We start from the raw sequence: 21,871 nt of genomic DNA, 5'->3' as shown, positions 1-21,871 counted from the left end.
ACTTTGTGCTTGAGGAACTGTATTTCTGAGTACTTAAAAGTGATATTTGTGCCTCAGTATGTCTATATTTCAAGCCAAAAAAACAGGACCACTCTTAAGATGGACGTTATGCTATGTTGATGGGTTGGCCACAGAAACCTAGCTGGGGGTGTAAAATAAGTATTCATTGGGATAACGCAAGACTCAGCGCTGTGCTCTCGTGGCTCAGCTGAGAGTGTGACTCAAACAGAGTAAATTGGAGTTATCTCAGACACCTCCAGACAAAGTGAATTCATGTCACTGAGCTGCAGGGTTGGCTTCCCTTCAACTTGTTTTGGGAATTGTGGTGTCATTCCCAGCACCTGAAGGGAGCCTACAGGAGTCCCAAAGCCATGATTCTGCTATTTTCCTCAAGAAAGTGTTCAAGGTCCAGCCAGTCTTGTGTTTAAAGTGTCAGCGTGGCTATAAAGTGAGGACAAAAGTAAAGAGGATATATTTATTTTATATCCCCATCCCTAGAGGTGTCCAAGGCCAGGTTGGATGGGGCTTTGAGCCCCCTGATCCAGTGGGATGTGTCCCTGCGCATGGCAGGGGGTGGAACTGGATGGGCTTTAAGGTCCCTTCCATGGTTCTAAGATTCAATAAAAAAAGAGGTGCTAATATTAGGATGCAGCATGATTTTTATTAGGAACGAGAAATGGTATTTCCACTACTAACACACACAAAAATTTGAAGGATTCCTCTTTCTCAGACCGGACTACAAGCATTTCATCAGCAAGGAAATAAGGTTTCATGCAAGGAGACCTTTCTTCTCAACAGCACGTATAGTTTTTTTTACCAACCAAATTCTTCTTTGCAATGTGCAGGAAGGCTTTGATGAGCACAAAAGCCTAACGGGGGGAGAGAAAATCAACTTATCCAATAAAAATTTTATGGAACAATTTGAATTGGTTTTGTTAATCTTCTAGGTTGAACATAAACATGGAAAAACAGTGTATATGTTAACAGAGAAGCCAAAGCACAAAATGACCCATTTCAAACATGGTCATAATAGAAAATATATTTTAAGAAACCAGTGAAGGTTCACAGCAACAATATCACAAGCATAAAGAGCATAAGAAAGACAAGCAGAAGAGATTCCTATGGGTGCTGAGAAGCATCCATAGGTCCCACGAGATTAGCAACGAGTCATGGCTGCCAAAGGCTTTGAAAATCTTCACATCCCAGTTGCTCATCCAGGTCTTGTAGCCAGTTCCTCGCTGTTTCTCTTGACATCCAGACCTTCTGCTGTGCTTAACATGACCCGCAGCCACCGTAGCGCTGGCTCCAGTGCTGGCTGGAGGAGGACGTCAAGGAGCCCCCATAGATGAGAGAGCCCTGTAGACCCCTGGGGCGCCCGACCTCCAGTGGGGCCGAGGTGCCCACGAAGCTCTCCTGAGGGCAGGAGCTGAGGATGGGGCCCGGGAAGGTGATGACCACAGGCGGTGGATAGACCACGGCACGGGAGTCCCCGCAGGAGGTGACGCAGGGCTGGTTGCAGGTGTTGGCAAAGGGCTGCGGGCAGGTCACCTCGCAGGGTGGGAAGCAGCGGGAGCTGAGCTGTTGGTTGGAGAAAGACATCCTGCAGGCAGGGAGGTCAACCTGCAACACATGGGGAAGCTTCAATCAGCCCATCCCTCATGAGCCACCACGCAGACCATCCTGCTTTGCCTCAGCAGCATCACGGAGGAATTGGGACGTGCCATATGGAGTTGCTTTGCTAAGGTGCAGGTGGTTTTCTTCTTTTTTTCCTCTTCCCCCTTCCTTATCTTCGTTTCTCCCTCCCCTGTGCTCTCCCAGACTGTCCCCACACTGAGTCCTGCACAAACTGGCCACCCCTAAGGTGACCTGTGGCAAACAAGCTGAAGAGCACCCACCACCAGACTTTGCAGCAAACCCCACTATATCCATCAAAACCTGCGAAAGGAGTGCATTTTCCAGGCAAAAGGAGGCATAAGCAAGGAAAAGCAGAGTATTTCTGAAATACTCAGTTACAGGTACCCCAGCACATTGTTTTAAGTCATAAATATTAAGTGGAGTCAAACTTACTTATGACACCGCAGAGTAGAAGCGAAGTGCAGCTGTCTGAATCCCTCTGTGCTGGGAGCCCTTTTTATACCATTTCTTGCGCTGCCCCGCTGGTCGATGACACCTGGTGAACAAGATTTTAATTGGCTCCCAAATACTCAGATTACTCGTCACTCCTCAACTCCTCATTCATGCAAATAATTTCCTCCTTGTTAACAAGCATGACTTAGCCCAGGTTTTCCTCAGCGTCTCCTAAGTTCTTCCTTCTAAGAAACCCCTTGGATGACTTCCCTAGGTTTGCAAGATGCCTATTTATTATTTTTTTTCCTTATAGATACTCAAGTTTCAGTTTCTGATGTTTGCATGGAATCATACAGTTGTTTGAGTTGGAAGGGACCTTAAAGATCATCTAATTCCAACCCCCCTTCCATGGGCAGGGACACCTCCCTGGAAACATTCAAGATCAGGTTGGATGGGGCTCTAAGCAACCTGATCTTAAGACGTCCCTTCTTCTCCAGGGGCTTTGGATGAACTGCAAAGGTCCCTTCTGACCCAAAACATTCAATGATTTTGTGTTTCTATGATCAGTGTGGAGTGGGGATGATGAACAGGGCAGATGGAGTGAATCTCCCATCTTTATTCCAAACATAAACCCTGAAGTTCTTCAGCTCAGTATCAGTAGGGATGAAGAGAATAAAATAAGCCCACAGTGCATTGCACAACTTCTGATACTGGGAAGTGCTTGAAAAAAACTGGTTCTGTGGAGCAGCTGTGCAAATAAGTCATTTTCCAATATTTTATCACATTGGGAAACTCAGCAAAATGATGGAGGAAGTGAAACTGCTTCAAACAGTTTGAGGAGGAAATGAGAGGGTGTTGGAAGAAACTGATAATTGTCAAAAGATGAATAAAACAATCACAGAAACCTGGGCAGTGATGAGTGTTGTGGTGTTTTGTAACAAAATAAACCTGAAAGACAAAGGATGTCTCAATCCCCCCCGGCAATCCAGTAGGTGGTATATAAGGGCTACTGGCTCCCAGATCCTCAGATTGCAGATCCTTGCTTCTCCTCTTCATTGATCTGAGTAAGTCTGATCCCTTCATTATCTCTTTATTTTTATATACGGTGGGTTTGTGTTCCTTTCTAACCAACTCCTGTAGATGCAGCCTGAACCACAGTGGGGTCAGTACCTTGCTTGGCATGAAGAACCTTTTCCATTGATATTCTGGCACACAGGGCAGCTATAGATCTGTCCCTGCTGCCCTGTGGCTGCTGCAACAGGTTGGTTCAGCAAAGGTGGGTCTTAGTCCAGGTGCGTTTGACTGATGCACCAGGACACAGTTTCACAGCCGCCTTGGGCAGAGCTCTGCGTGTGGAGAGCTGGGGAGAGTGCAAAGGAGCTGCCTTGGAGGGAAGAAGGGGGCAGACAAGGGGGAAGAGAGAGAAAATCAGCCAAGCCTTAGCACAGCAACTCCATATGGCATGTCCCGAGTCCTCCGTGATGCTGCTGAGGCAAAGCAGGATGGTCTGCGTGGTGGCTCATGAGGGATGGGCTGATTGAAGCTTCCCCATGTGTTGCAGGTTGACCTCCCTGCCTGCAGGATGTCCTTCTCCAACCAACAGCTCAGCTCCCGCTGCTTCCCACCCTGCGAGGTGACCTGCCCGCAGCCCTTTGCCAACACCTGCAACCAGCCCTGCGTCACCTCCTGCGGGGACTCCCGCGCCGTGGTCTATCCACCGCCTGTGGTCATCACCTTCCCGGGCCCCATCCTCAGCTCCTGCCCTCAGGAGAGCTTCGTGGGCACCTCGGCCCCACTGGAGGTCGGGCGCCCCAGGGGTCTGCAGGGCTCTCTCATCTACGGGGGTTCCTTGACCTCCTCCTCCAGCCAGCACTGGAGCCAGCGCTACGGTGGCTGTGGGTCGTGTTAAGCACAGCATAAGGTCTGGATGTCAAGAGAAACAGCGGGGAACTGGCTACAAGACCTGGATGAACCGAGGAGCGCGGCACTCTAAAGCAGTGGAACCCACAGGTGCCTCTCAGCACCCACGTGAACTGCTCTTGTGTTTGCACTTCTCATGCTCTATTTGTTTTTAACATCGATTTTCTCAAAACATCTCTTTCCCATTCTTAGCAACCAAATTATTGATGATGCACTGTCTGTTTTTCATTGTTAAAGCACTGAAACACCAATGTCACTGCAAACTTGTCCATGTGTGTTTTCAATAGTTTGAGACCATGCATCTTTTCCTTTGGTAGCCTTTTCTTTCGATATTTATTTCTCCAGTCCATTTGAAATTGGAACCAAGAAAGAAGAACAACGTGCTGAAAATAAATCAGTTTAATAGTTCAATGCAGACTCTTAAATTGACCTTTTTTTTTCTTTACTTTGCTTAAAATGTACATTTTTTTCTCCCAATAAACACTTCTGATTGCATCCAAATCCATCTGTTTGCTTTCTTCTCTGTTTTGGGGTGATGCAGTCTCTGCAAACCAATTGACTCAGACCATTCCCTTATCTAGAGATCTGGAGATGAGTGTTATGCTCTTACAAACTGTTTATAGAATATCTATGGATTCATTAATCTGGAAAGTCTGATTACAACATGCTGAGCTTGCTTGTGTGCCTGATACAATCTTTACGAGGAACCGGGTGTGAGCAAACTGCCCAACCCCTAGGTAGAATTTTCAAGAAGTATGAAGTCCTAAATAGCCACTCCAAAATGCTCTAATGGTTCATCCCTGCTTCCTCTGCCTTTTTATGGGTTTTTAATGAAACTACTGTAAATCCATGAACAATAATGAAATAAAAAGGGAATATTAGGTTATGCTGTGGTTCTATATAACATAGAGAAGTAAAGAGAGGGCATTAGTCAGTAAACAAAAGCAGAGGGAACTTTTCAGAGACATTCAGAGACAGAAAATGAGCTTGAGATGAAATGCCAGTCTGAGATACGGGAAGCCTGAATCTATTTCCTTACTCTGTACATTCCTGGTTAGCTTTCTGGATCATAAATTTGCCTCAGCTGGGATCAGAAATTCCCCACAGCAGATATATTTCACTAGCTTAACTTCTTATTACTGTGCAATGTAAAAGAGTCTCCTGACAGAGTCCTATGGAAGAGGGGAGCAGAAAACGGGAGCTGAAGAAGGTCAGCAGAGCTATGTTACTTCAATGACCAGAATAAAACTGCATTGAAGCAAAGCAGGTGCAGAGAGTTCTCACTGAAGAGGGAGCCGTGATCCAGCAGGGCTCAGGTGGAAGCAATAAACCATTTCTGAGAGGCAAACAGAGCATGTCAGGGAGTAGCCCCTCAGCTGTTACTTGTTATGTTGACTCTATTTAGCAGAGTATAGCAGAGCACTCAGTTTTTCTCCTTTTAGCTCCTCAGTGGATTCCCAGAACTGGGTTATTGTGTAGTAAACAAGGAGGATTAAACGCAATGAAGCTATAGCCAGCTCCATCTTCCTATGAGCAGCAGGACTTTGCCTGTGCTGTATGCTGTGACAGGTGTGCTCAGCTCGCCACCGCTCATGGGTAAGTGTCCTGCACTCTCTGATACCTTTGTGAATGTACCTGCGTATGAAAACAGTGCTACGACTCCCATTCCTTGTATTGCCTTCTGTCTCCAGCATTTTTCTGTTAGTGCAGGCTGGTGCAGTAAAAGGTATAAAGCTGACACACAATGTGGGACGACTCATTGCTGAGCAGAGGACTCATATAGTGGGTTTGGTTGGTTGAGGTTTTGCTCCTCTCTTGCTACAGGGCTTCACTGGGATAGAAGCAACAACACTCAGCACAGGAGAGTCTCTCTGTTGTGCTGTTGCATAAAAGCAGATGGAAATCAAACCCAGAATGCCAAAATTATGATGCAGCATGGTTTATTTAAAGGGTGATAAAGGAGCAAAGTTTACAAGAGCAGAATGGGCTCGTACAGAAGATGAGGGATTTGAGGCTTTTACAAGTAAGGTTTCTTGTTTCAGGAAGCTTCATTTCAAGCACAGTTTTCTTTTCTTCTTTAACAGCTGAAGGTTTGATGAGGCAGTCCAGTTTTCATCTCCTGATTGACGTTAGACAGTGTCAAGAGGGGGAAATCACAGTACCCAAACTCTTCTATCCTGCTTCTTACATAATCTTATTAGGTTGAACACAAAAGAGGTATTAATGCACTTGAAAATTTGGACCATGAGAAGAATGGAACAACATATTTATAACTTATGAAGAAAGAGATAAGCAGGTCTGAGCACAATTACTATGCAAAGTGTTAGCAAGAATCAGACTTTTCATGACTCTTAATTTTATCTTAAATGCCTATCTTAATCTTGAGTTTGGACTTTGCATTCGGTCTCCTGACTGCTCTTGGTGCAGACATATTCCTGCTGGATTTGGCAGGGCTCATACTTTCTAAAGCGGTAGCTACTGAACCTTGGAGGGCAATAAGGGTATGAGAACTTGCTTTCCTGTGATGCCCCATAGGCAAAAGAGCCTCTATAGCCATAAGATCCCCCGTAGCCAAGTGAGCTCCCAGTGGCGAATGGTGCTGAGGATCCCACTATGCTTTCCTGAGGGCAAGAGCTGAGAACTGGCCCGGGAAAGGTGATGACCACAGGAGGTGGGTAGATCACTGCCCTGGAGTCACCGCAGGAGGTAACACAGGGCTCGTTCCAGGCATCGGCAATGGGCTGCGGGCAGGTCACCTCGCACGGTGTGGAGCACAGCTGCCTGTAGGAGGACATTGTTCTGCAGTGGAAGTGGATCTAAAACACAAAGGCAAAACGATATTCATAGAATCATAGAAGCACCAGGTTGGAAGAGACCCACCGGATCATTGGGTCCAACCATTCCTATCAAACACTAAACCATGTCCCTCAGCGCCTCGTCCACCCGCCCCTTAAACCACTCCAGGGAAGGGGACTCAACCCCCTCCCTGGGCAGCCTCTGACACTGCCCAGTGACCCTTTCCGGGAAAAATTTCTTCCTGCTGTCCAGCCTGACCCTCCCCTGGTCGAGCTTGAGGCCATTCCCTCTCGACCTGTCCCCTGGCCCTTGGGAGAAGAGCCCAGCTCCCTCCTCTCCACAACCTCCTCTCAGGGAGTTGCAGAGAGCAATGAGGTCTCCCCTCAGCCTCCTCTTCTCCAGGCTAAACACCCCCAGATCTCTCAGCTGCTCCTCTTGTTCTCCAGCCCCCTCACTAGCTTTGTTGCTCTTCTCTGGACTCACTCCAGAGCCTCAAAGCATATTGTGTAAAGCAGCTCAATGGTAGATCAGAGATTTATGTTCAGGCACCCCAGTGTGTTTGATCAGGAAGCTACCCTCTTGTGCACCTTCTTGAAGAGAGGTGATGTGGCTTCATAGCTCCTCGCTCTCTCTTCCACCTTTTTGATCACACTGCTTGAGTTACCTCCTGTCCTTGCCAGACTCTCAGCTCTTCCTGACCTTCCCGTGTACATCAACCTACACTTCTGATACATCTATACAGGACGTGTCTGTACATAACCCGAAGGGCTACATCATAAGCTGTGTTTGCTTCAGTTGTGTTCCCTTGTAAAGGAGCACAAGTGTTTCTGTACTTCATCAGACCTATGGCCATCTCACCCAGCCTTCTTTCCTCAGAATTTAACTCGCAGGATAGGACTTATAGGAATTCCCATGACATAGGGCTTCAAAATTGAGCTTCACCTTCTACTAAATCCAAGATAAGGCTGCAGCCTGCTTTTAAATTAGCTCTAGGAACTAAAAGTCATGAATCCTTGAACCACTTAGCAAGGACTGCAGTGTTCCCTCAAGAACCTGGAGAATCATAGGAACATTCAGGTTGGAAAAGACCTTCAATATCATCAAGTCAAACCGTAATTCCAGCCTCAAGCTCTCTGTGGGTTCAATGGAACTGCGTTTACAGAGAAACCAGTCCTGTTAGTGCATTTATGCAGAATTCAGTTAGAATTATCACTGAAAGAGCATACGAAAAAGGCACAGAGAATTAAAAACTTACTTGAATCCCAGAGGAGAAGTCAGGAGAAGCTGTTGGGGAGATGTGAGCAGCTCCTGCTTTTATAGTCTGGAGGATCTGACACCCCTTGCACATGATGTTGATCAGACTCAAACCTGAAGCGATTACATGAGATGCCTCACAGCATATAATCATTTTGCTCACTGTTTGCAGTTATTAGGCAATTCCCAGCTTCCCTTTACACCTTCCTATGTCATCCGTCCCTAAACTTTTTGATCATGTTCAGATTAATCGGATTTCAGCCTCTCTGAAACAATCAACAGGCTTTGCCCTTCAGTAGTAATGAGAGGGAGTTCAGTTCAGTTAAAACCATCTGTTTGAAAATTGTACTATATTTCATAGATTTTATGTTTTAAAATCCACTAAGTGGTTGGGTACAGACTGCAAATATTCACCTTGAAGCTCCAGGGTGCAAGTCTACTTGTTTTGCTTGCTTCACATCCCTGTTTCAGCTGCTGAGTCAGGGTCTGATGTGCTGGAACCAACAGGCCAGCAAATCTGTACAATTCACTGTAAGGCAGAAAATGAGCCTTTACTTTAAATGACTGATTTTAAATTGAATTAGAGACACGTATGCATTTCTTGTGCAGATTGTCTCTTCCCAACAGCCAGAGCAAAGGGCAGTTTATGGTCTGAAGAGAGGCTTTGCTCAGACTCTGCTGGACGTTGCTATTTATTCCCCTCATTTTTTTTTTGTCACAGAATGGTTTGAGTTGGAAGAGACTCCGGGCAGGGATTTCTGTTCAGGTGTTTTCTCCTGAATAGAGAAATAAATGTATCCTGAGACGGTTACATGGGAATTCCAGACTTCTTCCTCTCCCTAAATGGCAGTGAAAATCTCTGATGGCCTGATTTGTAGTCTTTAAAACCCTATATTCCACATGCTGAAACGCGTGACCTCTTCCCATGGCTGGGCTTAATTCCCACAGTGTTGCCACGCTTACAAGCCAAGACAAAACTGCAATCTGGAGGAGGCTGAAGCCTTTTTTTTAAGGGCTCAGCATGTATCATGGCCTTGGAGACCCAAGACAGCAATGTCAAGCGTGGTGCCCTACACAGATCATGGATACAGTGGTAGAATTCCAGCATCTTCTCAAATAGAGGTTTATCAGACCTATTATTCCCTCTGTGTCCTATCCCGCGGGTGATATTCATCCATCTCCTAAATGTCCTGGAGTACATGGGTCCAAATGCACCAAGAATGCTATCCAAGGGGACAGGATGAGAGGGAACGGCCTCAGGCTTTGCCGGGGGAGGTTCAGGCTGAACATCAGGAAAAAAATTTTCACAGAAAGGGTCATTGGGCAGTGGCAGAGGCTGCCCAGGGAGGGGGTTGAGTCCCCTTCCCTGGAGGGGCTTAAGGGACAGGTGGACGAGGTGCTGAGGGACATGGGTTAGTGATTGATGGGAATGGTTGGACTTGATGATCTGGTGGGTCTCTTCAAACCCGGTGATTCTGTGATTCTAGGATATATGTGTTATTCAGATGGATATCAAAACACAGCCAAGCAGGCTCCATCGTGGTTTTTTGTCTTTTGGACACCAGCCACAGAGGAAATCCCTCTGGGAAGTGCTCTGAGCGCTGTCTCGTGGGACATCACCTTGCACAGATCCATCTGCCAGGCGGGTGCAGGTGTGGCTTCCCCTGCTCAGAGACTACGCGGTTAGGAATGCGGCTCTCACTTGAAACGGTAGCATTTTCACAACACTCTTGTGGTCTAGGTGGTTGTTAGAGGAAAGGCAATTGACACATCACGGCAAAGTGTTTTTGTTCATTTCTGATTCAGAGGAAAAGCAGGGAAGGAAAATACAGGTGTGCCTATTCCATTGTTACACCTAAAAGTTGGGTGGCATTCACGTTCAGGAGCAGATTCTGCCCTCCCAAGGCAGATGAAAGGCAGAAAACCTGTCTCCATCTGTAAGAAATAAAATAAACATGGAAGAAACAATAGCAGGTCGTACAATTTTACAGAAAGGTCATAAAGGGCGAGGAGAAGCTGCTGATGCATCCAAGCTTTGCATGCCCTGGGCTTTATCACAGGAGATGGTCTGTCACTATTAAGCCCACAAGCATCACTCGAGGGCATTTCAATACATAGCAAAACATTGAATAAATTTAATCTTAGCCATGTTAACAATGACTGTGTAATACAAGGAGTGTCTAGAGAAGATTTGAAAAGTAAGCACTATTGTCCACTGTCTTAAACTCCTTGTGTGTTCAAAACAATCTTGCTCATGAGGACCTGCTGCTTTATCAGCTGATATTTGTTGCATATTCAGCTCATTTTGATGATGCAAAAAAGTTTTCTGACTTATCCTCATTGCTGTGGTGTTCCCTGCTTCACCACGTTGTTGCACAACTCTGCATCTCATGATTCGTTTCCTTTTAAGACTTCAATAACCAGGTCCTTGCTGGTATCAATCCACTCCCTTTGTTGGCTTTCGGTGGGAATGAATCAAAGTCTTTTTCGTGATTGTTTAATTTTACATACTTCCCCATCTTACGTGGTATTAGAGGCTTGGAGTTGGGGTTATTCAACCTGGAGAAGACAAGACTGTGGGGAGAACCTACAGCAGCCTTCCAGTACTAAAAGGGCCTCCAGGAAAGCTGGGATATTTCCTAAAAATTTCACACATCAATATGCATTGTTACTGTATTTGGAAACAGAAGTAAAGAAATAATAGGATTGAATCACAGCAGCCTCTGTTAGCCACTGTGTCCCTGCCCCATTATCCTCCTGGATTGAGATGTGCCAGAAAGTCTGTCAGTTATGCTCAAGGGTACCGATTGCCTCAATTTCCTGTAAATTAGCTTTTCTGTGCTTTGCAGACAGCAAATTTTCTTCCCATTATGTCTTGGAGGTGCATTTTTAGGTTGTTGCTGTCTTGGAGCTGCATAAACTCCTATTTTATTATGGACAGTTCTCTAAGCAATGGTCCTTGGCTCAGTGAGATGGGGCAGGAGATCAAAGAATGAGGGCTCCAGTGTGCTGAGTGCTCCTCCCAGCTCTCCCACTGAATCAACTGTTGTGGCTGAGTTCATTATTTAACCTCAGCCTTTTAACAATCCCATCAAGAAATCAACAATAAAAATTACCCAATTCATTTGGGTGTTGTACAAATGAGCGGTTGTGTGTAAAGGAGCGAGATATAAAAAGAAAGGGCTAAGATTGAGAAATAAGGATGGGACTATTAAAATGGGCAGCAACTAAACTGGTGTGATTACAAAGCAAATGTGATTTCCACGGAGGGAATTAAAATAGGGTTCATGGATTGAGAGGATTTGCAGAGTCTGAGGAGGAAGAAGACTATTGAATAATGATGAAGAACAGGTTATAATGGTCCAAAGGTGCCTGGTTTGGAGGAAAAGTAATCAGCTCAGGGCAGGAACCATCAGGGAAGTTACTACTGATGATTTCTAGAGGAGATGATTAAGACAGAGGCCAAATAATTTACCAAACACCTCTTGGCAATTAAGTGAGCCTCTGGGAGGAGATCTTGGGCATGTCTTGTACTTGTTACTGTTATTATTTATAATTATAATTGTATTATCTCTCAGCTTATGTAAATTAGGTTGGCGCCCAGATACCATGAAAATAGAGACCTGTCAGTCACTACTGCCAGGAACCGATGAACAAAACTAACTGGGTTTAGGTATGGTGAAAGGAAGGATTACTGTCCCCACTGGAAGGAACCTCCTGCCTCCAGTCCTCACCCCAATGCATGCAGGACCACCAGGGCTTCTAAAAACCTCTCCCCCAAATTCTTGCAAATATCATGGAGTTATAGAACCACAGAAACATAGAATAGAATCATAGAATCACCAGGTTAGAAGAGACCCACCAGATCATCGAGTCAACCGTTCCTATCAAACACTGAACCATCATAGAATGGTTTGGGTAGGAAGGGACCTTAAAGATCATCTAATTCCAACCCCCCTTCCATGGGCAGGGACACCTCCCACTGCATCAGGGGCTCCAAGCCCCATCCAACCTGGCCTTGAGCATCTCCAGGGATGGAGCAGCCACCACTTCTCTGGGCAACCTGTTCCAGGGTCTCATCACTCTCATCATGAAGAAATTCTTCCTTACGTCTAGTCTAAATCTGCCCCTCTCCAGTTTATACCCATTGGGAACATAGAAACTTAGATTTTTAAAAAGGATGAGACCATGAGTTGATTTCTGCAATGAGTAGAAAGAAACTAGGAGTGAATACTGTCCTTATTTTGAGATGAAAGAGTTCTGTAGGCTGCAACATGGATGTGATAGCGTACAACTCATAATTGCTTAACAGCAAGTAACATGAGAAGATTCCTCCACCAGTTGATGTGACAAATGCAGGAAAGTTTGTTTTGTAACTAGGAAGGGCTGCATGCCTGAAGTGTGGGTCAGACCCTGGAGCTGCTCTGAGGAACCGTATAAAAGTGGTTGGAGCACGGAGCTCCTCAAACCATTCTACTTGGCTCCTCCTTGGTGGTGAACTGAGTAAGTCTGGCTTCTTTTAAATCTATTCCATGAGTTGAAGAGCAACTTTAATAAGAGTTTTCATGTATTATACTTGTGTCTGAGCACTTAATATTTCTTTGCCTCTTATTGAAAGAATGTTATTTTCAGAAAGGTTCTGTAACTTTTCATCTTCGCAGGCTTTGGAGGGGATGAGATTGGTTTGGAGAGCCGGAGGCTTTGAAAGATGCTTGAATGTTTTAGAAAAAGAATGCTTAATGAATTCATCTGTGCCTAGGAGTGTTTTGTAAATGAAGACAATAGTTTTAGGAACAGCTCTGTCCTTTATGAGGCTCTGCTATCTATTCTTCATTCTTTCTGCATATGAATTGCAACTGGAACAGGCTGCCCAGGGAGCGGGGTTGAGTCACCTTCCCTGAAGGGGTTTAAGGGATGGGTGGAGGAGGTGCCGAGGGACATGGTTTAGTATTTGATGGGAACGGTTGGACTCAATGAGCCGGTGGGTCTCTTCCAACCTGGTGATTCTGTGATTCTATGATTCATATTTAGCTGTAGAAGACTAACTTTGAGTGCTGTAGTTTGACTAAATGAGGGCTCCCATTTGCAAATACACCTGCATTGTTGCCCTTGACCCACGCTCTCCCCACCCTCTGTGTTTCAGGCTTATTCCATCCGGAAAGATGTCTTCCTACAGGCAGATCTGCAACTACAACAGCTACTCACCCTGCGAGGTCACCTGCCCACCGCCGTGCGCAACCGCTTGGAACCAGCCCTGCGTCACCTCCTGCGGGGACTCCCGTGCCGTGGTCTACCCACCACCCGTGTCCATCGTCTTCCCAGGCCCCATCCTCAGCTCCTGCCCCCAGGAGAGCTTCGTGGGCACCTCAGCCCCAATGGAGATAGGCAGCTCCTTTGGTTACGGGAGGTCCCTGGATGCCCAGAGCTCCTTTGGGTCCAGCTTTTCCCTGGGAGGCAGGTTCTCCTACCCCTGCTATTCCCGCAGGTACACGACTTACCGTCGTGGGAGCTGTGGGCCCTGCTAAGCCCCACAAGGATTCCCTGGGGAGCTGGACCCAGCAGGGACCAGAGCAAAATCCCAGTCCATGAGTGAGCAGAGGGACATGGCTTTCAGAAGAGCAGCGTGCCAGGCTGAGCAGGGACCTCAGGAGCTCAGCACTCCTGAGAAAAAATCCCAGACACTCTATTTCCCTTCCTGTTGGATTAGGTATCTGCAAATGAGCTCCCAAATCTGTTTTTGAGGGCTTGTTTACTTGAGAAATATAGAAAAGGCTTTAGTTTAAATTCAAGTGGTTTATAGATTCCATATATTCTGGACTCCAGTGTGGACTGATGCCTCAGGGCTTCTGAGGTATAGTGGGAAAACTTCTCCAGTTTGATTCTGAGAGGTGCCCTGTCTCACATGGTCTAGAACTTAAAAAAAACCCCCAAACTTTGATCTCTAATGCTACAAATGCAACAAACACAGAAGACCAGCTGAGAAACTGCAGCCCTTGAAGAAGACAACTATGTCCATCCCCAGCAAGCCCTGCATATGTGTTCTGTACTCTCTGGATTGTCATGTTCTGCTGCTATAAAGTCCTTGTCCTGTTTCAATAAAATTCCTATTGCATCGCAACAATCACCTTCTGGTTTCTTCTTCCCCAGGACCCCTATGGGACCCTCTGGACCCCTCCAGAGCCCACTGGCACCACAAGACTTTGTGAACAGCCCCTCTCCAGGTTTCTTGTAGCCCCTTTCAGGTACTGGAAGGTCACTATAAGGTCTCCTCGGAGCCTTCTCTTCTCCAGGCTGAACAACCCCAACTCTCTCAGCCTGTCCTCCTATGGGAGGTTCTCCAGCCCTCACATCATCCTTGTAGCCTCCTCTGGACCCGTTCCAACAGCTCCATCTCCTTCTTACGCTGAGGATTTCAGAACTGGACACAATACCTCAAATGAGATCTCACAAGAGACACTCATTTATATCAGAGCAGACAAACATGCAAAAGTATCTGTGGTGTTTACGAAATATTATAATTTGTGTCAGATGTTTCAAATGACAGCAACAACTGAGCCTAATCCAAGGTTCTCTGTGGAATTAAGCCATTTAGCTTTAGGGCAGCAATTATATCTTCTATTAAAAGTGGCATGATAACTACCCACTTCTTTTAAAATATTAGTGATGTTAAGACATTACGAAAAGCAAAACAGCTGGGAAAGTGACAGGTGGTGGACTTCGAGTTGTCTCACTGTGTAAACAGAAACGTTGATTAAGGGAAGGGTCTGGTGGGGGTTTATCACTGGACTGATCTTCATGAACAGACATCGATGAAGACTTTGAAGAGGATGTGGTGTTCCAACATCTCTTTGGATCATACAATTGGCAGCAAGAACTCGAGACGCCGACCCAAGCTGCTTTCATGGGTGGTTCATGATGACCCTGGCTAGGAGTGCATACTCAGACTTACCAGGATCATGTAACTAGACTAGCCTGGAGCACATACCTCAACCTGCAGGTAGGTTTCGCAGTCCCTGCTGAGCTGTCCTCGCATCAGGATCTGAATCAACCCGAGCTGATTCCACAGGAGGGCAGCAGCCCCCGCGCAGAGCTGCGCAACCAGCCAGGCATCCCAGCTGGGTCCCACAGCCCCACCGACCTTGCCCTGTCCCCACAGAAGAGACCAACCTGCCCCAGACCACATCCCCCACAGGCTGGGAATAAAGAGGAACCTCCAAATCCCCTGATGAAGACCTTTTTTGCCCTGTCAGACCTTCCCAGCTATGGATTCAGTGGGTTTCTTGGCTGTTGCCCAGCATCTTTGTAATGAAAGCCTTGGTGGATCATCTAGAGCTGGTTTACTGCTCAAGTTTTCCTCTTTTCCTGTGTTTACCTCTCTCCTTAACCATGCGGTTTGTTTAACCTCTGGGATCGGGTTTGTAGTGGGGAGCTGGGGGGACAATGTTGCTTGTTGTGGACACTCAGCATTAGGTTTTTCAAGTCTGGTAGCTCAGGGCTTGGCAGGGATGCTCTCTGAGTGGTTTCCCTAATAAAAACCCATAGGCTGCTGGGGTTTTAGCCCTTTGAACTCCCAATCTCTGCTTGATAGAAGGATAAAAATGGCTTTGGGTACTTTAAAATGTTAAAAAATCATATTGTTTTAAAATGTCTTCGCCTGCAGAGTGAACCTGCAGTTCTGGAACTACTGGGCTGAGGGGTCCAAATGTCTTTCATGAGCCCCTCTCTTGAACTTGTGCTGATGGGAACAGCCTATATCTTGATCATTCCCATGAAAGGTATCATCAGAAAACAAAATAAAAGCAACTTAATAGTAAAAATAATCATTTTACTAGAAAAAAAAATAATTCCTGAGGAGATATGGAGATAAATATGTGTGAAAACATGACCTTTTTTTTTTTTTCCCAAATTATTATTACAGAGTCTTGGGGAATGTAACCCCAGTAATATACTATTAACATTATATTAACATACCACTTTACGTGTGTAATCCATCGGTGTGTGTTTGTGAAGCACCTTGGCTCCCTTTGTTCTGCGGAAGTCTTGGGATATTTCAGGGTGGGTATAATTGCAAGAACAACATGGTATTTCCTAGGCACCAAAAGACTTGAGTAGGCAAACGCATGTACGTGGCCATTACGGAAGAATGACATTAACATAATCTTTAGTATAAAAACAGCATCTGAAATTTCTTGGCAGGACATACTGAACGTCCTAGATGGTGTTTGCCTAGAGGGACCTACTGCCGGCACCAGCCAGGCGGACAAAGCTACTCAAGGCTCTTAGCAAGACATCCAGGAGCAAGTGAAGGGTTTAGTAGGCATGGTGGTGCTGGACTCGATGATCTTAGAGGTCTTTTTCAACCTTAACAATTCTAAGAAACTGGTGCTCCAGGTCCGCACGTGGCTGTTCAGACTTAGATGGGGAAAAGAGTTCTTTGCAAAAGCAGCCGGAAAAGCTGGGATGTAGAAATATGAAGAATATCTTGACACTGGCTCTGTTTGGTTGGCTTATCAAAAGGAAGGTCTCCAACTAGGACTGGTTATGAGGTAGAAAAGGGCACTCTAAAAATGTGGCTACCCTCTAAAGATGTGTACCTAGAAAATGCAGAACCATCTTTCTTTATGAATAAGATTTTGCTCGCTGGCTTCCAGACTGAAATCTAGGTTATATGACTGACGTCCTGATTTCTCACCGAAGCCTACAAGAGCAGGACCAAATCTTCACTTTTACCTGGGCATCAAGTTTTGAGCAGTCTAGGAAGGGTCTCCAGGCCACCTTGTGTTCCTCTATACAAGGCTAAGTGTCACCAAGAGAGCATTGCAAATAAGGAGCAGAGGAAAAAGGAGATTCAGCAGGCCAGTGGTTGCAGAAGGATTTTAATGTGAATGCAAAGTGGAGTAAACATTTGCAGAAAGAATAATGCAGACTAGAAAGAGCATATTTCTAGAGACAAGAAAAGCTAAAACTAATCACCCATTCCAGTGTGACTCATTTCATCAAGTTGCTCACTTTCCTCAACCTTTCTGATCCCGACTTACAAATCCCTTTTTGTGCTTTGTTCCAAAACCACGGTCAACATCAAACTGGACAGAGAAAGCTAAAAGCGCAGATGTGAGATGCAAAGCCACAAGAGTAAAGAAAGCATTGATCTAAGCTAAAGCATTATGGTGATTCTATGATTCTATTCTGTAGGAATTAAATGTAGGGTCCTGGTTTTCCGGATCGCATCCCTCTCCGCCTGTAAATCACATGCCATATCCTTTCACTTCTTTCTCATTCTTTATCCGTGCTATTCTTTGTTTTAAGCTGGTCAGATCTTCTTACAGAAGCCCCTCTGGCTAGGATGCTTCCAGCGAGTGGAGTAGGTGTAGGAACATTCCGGAACGCATGGAGGGGCGCACGGAGGAGGACACTGGGGAACACATGGAGGAGGACAGGGAGGAGGACAGGGAGGAGGACAGGGAGGAGCACACTGGGGAACACACGGGGGCTCGCACTTGGTTGCAACTTGCGCGGCGCAGGCCTCCAGGCACTCGAGGCCCTTCTGACCCGAAGCAATCGGCACGCCCGACTGCAAGGCAGCAGCCACCTCAGCAGACTCCGTGGAGCCCACGACGGTCTCCTGTGGGTAGGTGGTGAGGATGGGTCCTGGGATGGTCACGACCACGGGAGGTGGGAATATAATCACGCGGGAGTCTGGGCAGGCGATGACACAGGGCTCGTTGCAGGCGGCAGCACGGGGCTCGGGGCATTTTCCGTCACATGGGACGGCGCATGGCTCAGCGCACGCTGTTTTCTGGCAGGACATCTTTCAGCTGTGCTGGAAACCTGCAAGGTACGGGGCAGAAGCAAATACAAAACCAAAGAAGCTGGTAGAACAGGATCAACACTTAGTCTAACGTGAGCCCTGAAGAGGCACAAGTTGGTAGATGGGTCGATACCCATTCTCTTCTGCCTTGCTTTGCTCTTTCCAGAGTCTGATGCCTTCCTGCAGATACTAAACAAACTCTTTGGGGCTTAAATAGCATCTGTTTCCTTCTACGTAACTTGGACTCCAGGGTAGGAGTTCAATAAAGTAGAGTAACACAGGACTTGGCACTGCAGAAATGGAATACACAGGAGAATTTCTGAATTGAAAAGTTTTCTGGACTAAGCTGGTAAAAGGCAGAAGGAGTACATAGTCCTTATATTGTCCATGAGGAAGTCATTCCATAAGATATCGAGTACTATGCTTTTAGCACATTTTAGTATCAAGCTTACTTTGAAAATTAGACAAAGAAGGGCACTGGCCCAGGTTGCCCAGAGCAGTGGTGGCTGCCCCATCCCTGGAGGGGTTCAAGGCCAGGTTGGATGGGGCTTGGAGCCCCTGATGCAGCGGGAGGTGTCCCTGCCCATGGCAGGGGTGGAACTGGATGGGTTTGAGGTCCCTTCCAACCCAACCCATTGTGTGATTCTATGAGCTAAAGCACAGAAAAACCTGAAAGCAGGTTTCCTGAATTTACATTTCAGAGAGAGAAAAGCTGTTGACAAATCTGGACTAAATTCTATACCTTCTTTTGTTCTTTTGAAATAAATTGAAGGGTGGGGAAGCACTTTGGAAAATGTCATAAAGCTCCAGTTCAGGATGTCATTTCAAACTGATTCAAATGCCAAATCAAAGCACCAAATGAAGCAACTAGAATGTTTTGGTTTCAGCCAGGGCGATGACTTATTTCTTGTCTAACTAAGCTGTATATTAGAAAAGCCTGGGTGGTGCTCAGATTGACCAAGCAGTTTTTCACTTGTTGTTTTAGATGTGATGCCAAAATACCCATTCTTCACCTAAACTTCTGACATCAAACCCTAATCTAGACACTCTTCAGGTTCCCACCTCTCCATTCCACTACATCTATTAATTCCATGTTCTTGACTTGGCCTGCAAATCCCCCAGCCGAAAGCAAACCCAAACACACCACACAGAGTACACAACATTTACAGTGGATAATATATTCTTACACAGCCAGTTGAATGTTTTGCATAAGGCTATTGCTTTGCATAACCAGAACAAAACCACCCAGAGCAACTTCTTGAGGAACATATGCCTTAAGTAGACATTTTTTGGCTTCCTATTTCACCTGTGAAGCTACACTGAGAGGCAAACCTCTCAGCTTATCGGCAAGTGCCCAAGAAGGTCCCAGGTGGGGCATTTCCAAAGTCAGATCAGGAACTCTGTAAGGCCACATCTACAGAGACGCCATGTCCAGTCTCAAAGGTGACGGCAGCAATTTCACTATCTCAGCATTTTATACAGCTCGTTTATATGATACCCCTATCCAAAATTAGACAAAAATTGAAGCCACAAGGTCAGAACAACACTGCCAGATGAATACGGCTGCTTAAGATCTTTTAATGCTACCTAAAATATATATGCATTAAATTTCCATAAAACAATGGTAGTAAAATCTGTTCTTTTATCTAGATTCCAAATGTATTTTTAAGCCTCAACCCATCAGTGCCTCTGAATGAATAATTATCAAAGGACTATTGCATTAAATTAAATCCCTTTGTTTTGAATCACAGGGTATCAACCCAAAATTCACCCATAAAGCAAACACAAAGCTTTCAAAATTGATATTCCTTTTCTTTTTTTTTTAGATAGAAGAAGTTATATCAGAATCCAACTTACCCAGTTGACTGAGGAGAAGTCAAGAGAATCTGCTGGAAGATCTCTGAACCATGAATGGCTTTATATACCTTCCTGGACCACCAGGCTGATGCAAGACAATAACGTCATATTTGTACATTAGCTTCCATTACTCCCCAAACAGAATTTGACATGTAATTACGGTAATTGTTTTGCTTGCTCTTTGAGTTAATTATCCCATTCTCGCCAGCACATGACATGCAAAATCCCATCGTCAGATTCCTTTCATTTCCCAGTTTTCAGCACCAAACCCATTCTCGCACCTCTGATGGGATGGAGGTTGCCCGCAGGACAGAGCTCAGGCTGGCGTGGGAGCTCTGCCAGTGCTGTGGCTGCTCAGAGGCTCTGCAGGACTCACCCTTGCACCTCCTTGGAAAACAGGAGTTTGTTATCCTTGCTTGACATCATGACCTCCAAGAATGCATAAAAGCCTAACCTAGCATTAGGAGTAAGTGTGCTCGCTAGTTCAAAGCTTGTTAGGATGTGTTTACAGAAACTGCAGTCACTGCATGACTGTAGGGTCAGGACTGCCTTGGAGAGACACTTCTAGCAGAGCCCAGCATTGCCTGTGGTGGCTTGGCTCCTCTTTTGATGCTCCAGTCACTTAGAATCATGGAATCATAGAATGGTTGGGGTTGGAAGGGACCTCAAAGCCCATCTAGTTCCAACCCAAGCCATGGGCAGGGACACCTCCCACTGAACCAGAGGCTCCAAGCCCCATCCAACCTGGCCTTGGACATCCCCAGGGATGGAGCAGCCACCACTGCTCTGGGCAACCTGGGTCAAGACTTCCCCACCCTCACAGGAGAACATTTCTCCCTTAAAATCTCATCTCAATCTCCCCTCTCACAGCTGAAAATCGTTCTCCATCATCCTATCCCTGCCTTCCTGATCAAAAGCCCCTCCCCAGCTTTCTTGCAGCCCCTTTTAGCACTGGAAGGCTGCTCTAAGCTCTCTTAGAGCCTTCTCTTCTAACCCCAGTTTAGCATAAGAGATGTTCTCCTCTGCAATATAATTCCTGTACAAACCCAGGAAGAAGCGTAAGAGGAGAAAGCTCATTTTGGTTAATGTGAGAGGGATCTAGGAATTGCTTGGTCTGGTTTGGAATAAATCACTCCATCCCCAGTTCCTTTTGCAGTGGTTATGGTCACAGCTGCATCCGGAAAATGCTTACGAGAAGAGTTCTGTGGGAAACCCAAGGTAAGTGAGCAATGCTGTGGGAGAGCTGGTCATTCCCATTTAGTATATGGTCAGCCCAAGGAAGAGAAGAGCAACCGATTTGTGTAAGATACCTTAGGAGGGCTTTGGCGATACAAAGGGTTAAGAGTTACCGTATCAATTTGTGCCTGATTTGACCTTCTGTGATGACCCAGCAATTCATGCTGTGTTTGAAGCACAGACCCAGCCCCCTCAGATGATATAATACAATTTAAATCAGCAAATGCGCCCTGGTGGGAAAGGTGAATATTTAGCCAACTTGTTTTAAACAGTATGATTAGGATAACAACTGCAGAACTGGCTTTTAATCAAAAAAAAAGCAAAACCACAAAGGGATCCAAATTCCCAAGGTGTTTATCATTACTTGATTCAGAGAATCACATGGGTGGCCCTGACACATATATTTTAAAGTGACGCTATGATTCACTATTATAGAGCTTAATAGCAACAACCTGTTATTAACATTATAGCACCACAATACTTTGCATGTATAAAACATTAGTGGCTGTTTGCAAAACTGTCTGAAAGCATTTCCTCAGAATATTTCCAATAAGTGCTCTTGCCTAGAGGATCCTCCAAAATCGCTCTGCTTCCAGAAGTTAATTGCTAGCGTAGAGATTGCGACGATAATAAGCAAGAATGTTGTATATGTACAGAAATGAGGGAAGGGAAATGAATGCAGATGTTGTTTGATGTGTGTGTGAGTGCTCTGCTTGGGTTGGGAGATCCCAAGATGATGGTGGCAACCAGAATTGCTTCCCAAACATAGTTTTACACTCAACTGACTCCTCTTGAGAGGGAGACAAGATGTGCCACTGTTGGAGGAGATGAGCAGTGTCCGTCAGGCGTTGTTCTTGTAGGCACAGCCCAACACATCAGCTTCTGGCAGCTCTGCAAATGGGTGGAGTGACTGGCGTTCAGCTCCTTTCAGCA

At 45.8% G+C, this 21,871-nt stretch overlaps 2 protein-coding genes across 2 annotated transcripts; one reads left to right on the top strand and one right to left on the bottom strand.

The window, feature by feature from the left end:
- Window positions 1-1,272: 1,272 nt before the first annotated feature.
- On the bottom strand, window positions 1,273-1,599 carry LOC138732047 (feather keratin 4-like). Its single transcript, XM_069878393.1, has one exon. It carries the CDS (start codon window positions 1,597-1,599, stop codon window positions 1,273-1,275), a length of 327 nt encoding a protein of 108 aa, XP_069734494.1.
- An 11,564-nt stretch (window positions 1,600-13,163) lies between these two features.
- Window positions 13,164-13,952, top strand: LOC138732134 (feather keratin 4-like). Its single transcript, XM_069878524.1, has one exon. The coding sequence runs from the start codon at window positions 13,200-13,202 to the stop codon at window positions 13,560-13,562; it is 363 nt and encodes a 120-aa protein (XP_069734625.1). The 5' UTR covers window positions 13,164-13,199; the 3' UTR covers window positions 13,563-13,952.
- Window positions 13,953-21,871: the final 7,919 nt, after the last annotated feature.

The sequence above is a fragment of the Phaenicophaeus curvirostris genome, chromosome 29, assembly GCF_032191515.1.
Source record: "Phaenicophaeus curvirostris isolate KB17595 chromosome 29, BPBGC_Pcur_1.0, whole genome shotgun sequence".
Classification (NCBI taxonomy): Eukaryota; Metazoa; Chordata; class Aves; order Cuculiformes; family Cuculidae; genus Phaenicophaeus; species Phaenicophaeus curvirostris.
This window is presented reverse-complemented; position numbering and strand designations above follow the sequence as displayed.

Excerpts from the sequence above, each read along its gene's own strand:
- LOC138732047 (XM_069878393.1), bottom strand. The coding sequence starts at position 1,599 with ATGTCTTTCTCCAACCAACAGCTCAGCTCCCGCTGCTTCCCACCCTGC.
- LOC138732134 (XM_069878524.1), top strand. The coding sequence starts at position 13,200 with ATGTCTTCCTACAGGCAGATCTGCAACTACAACAGCTACTCACCCTGC.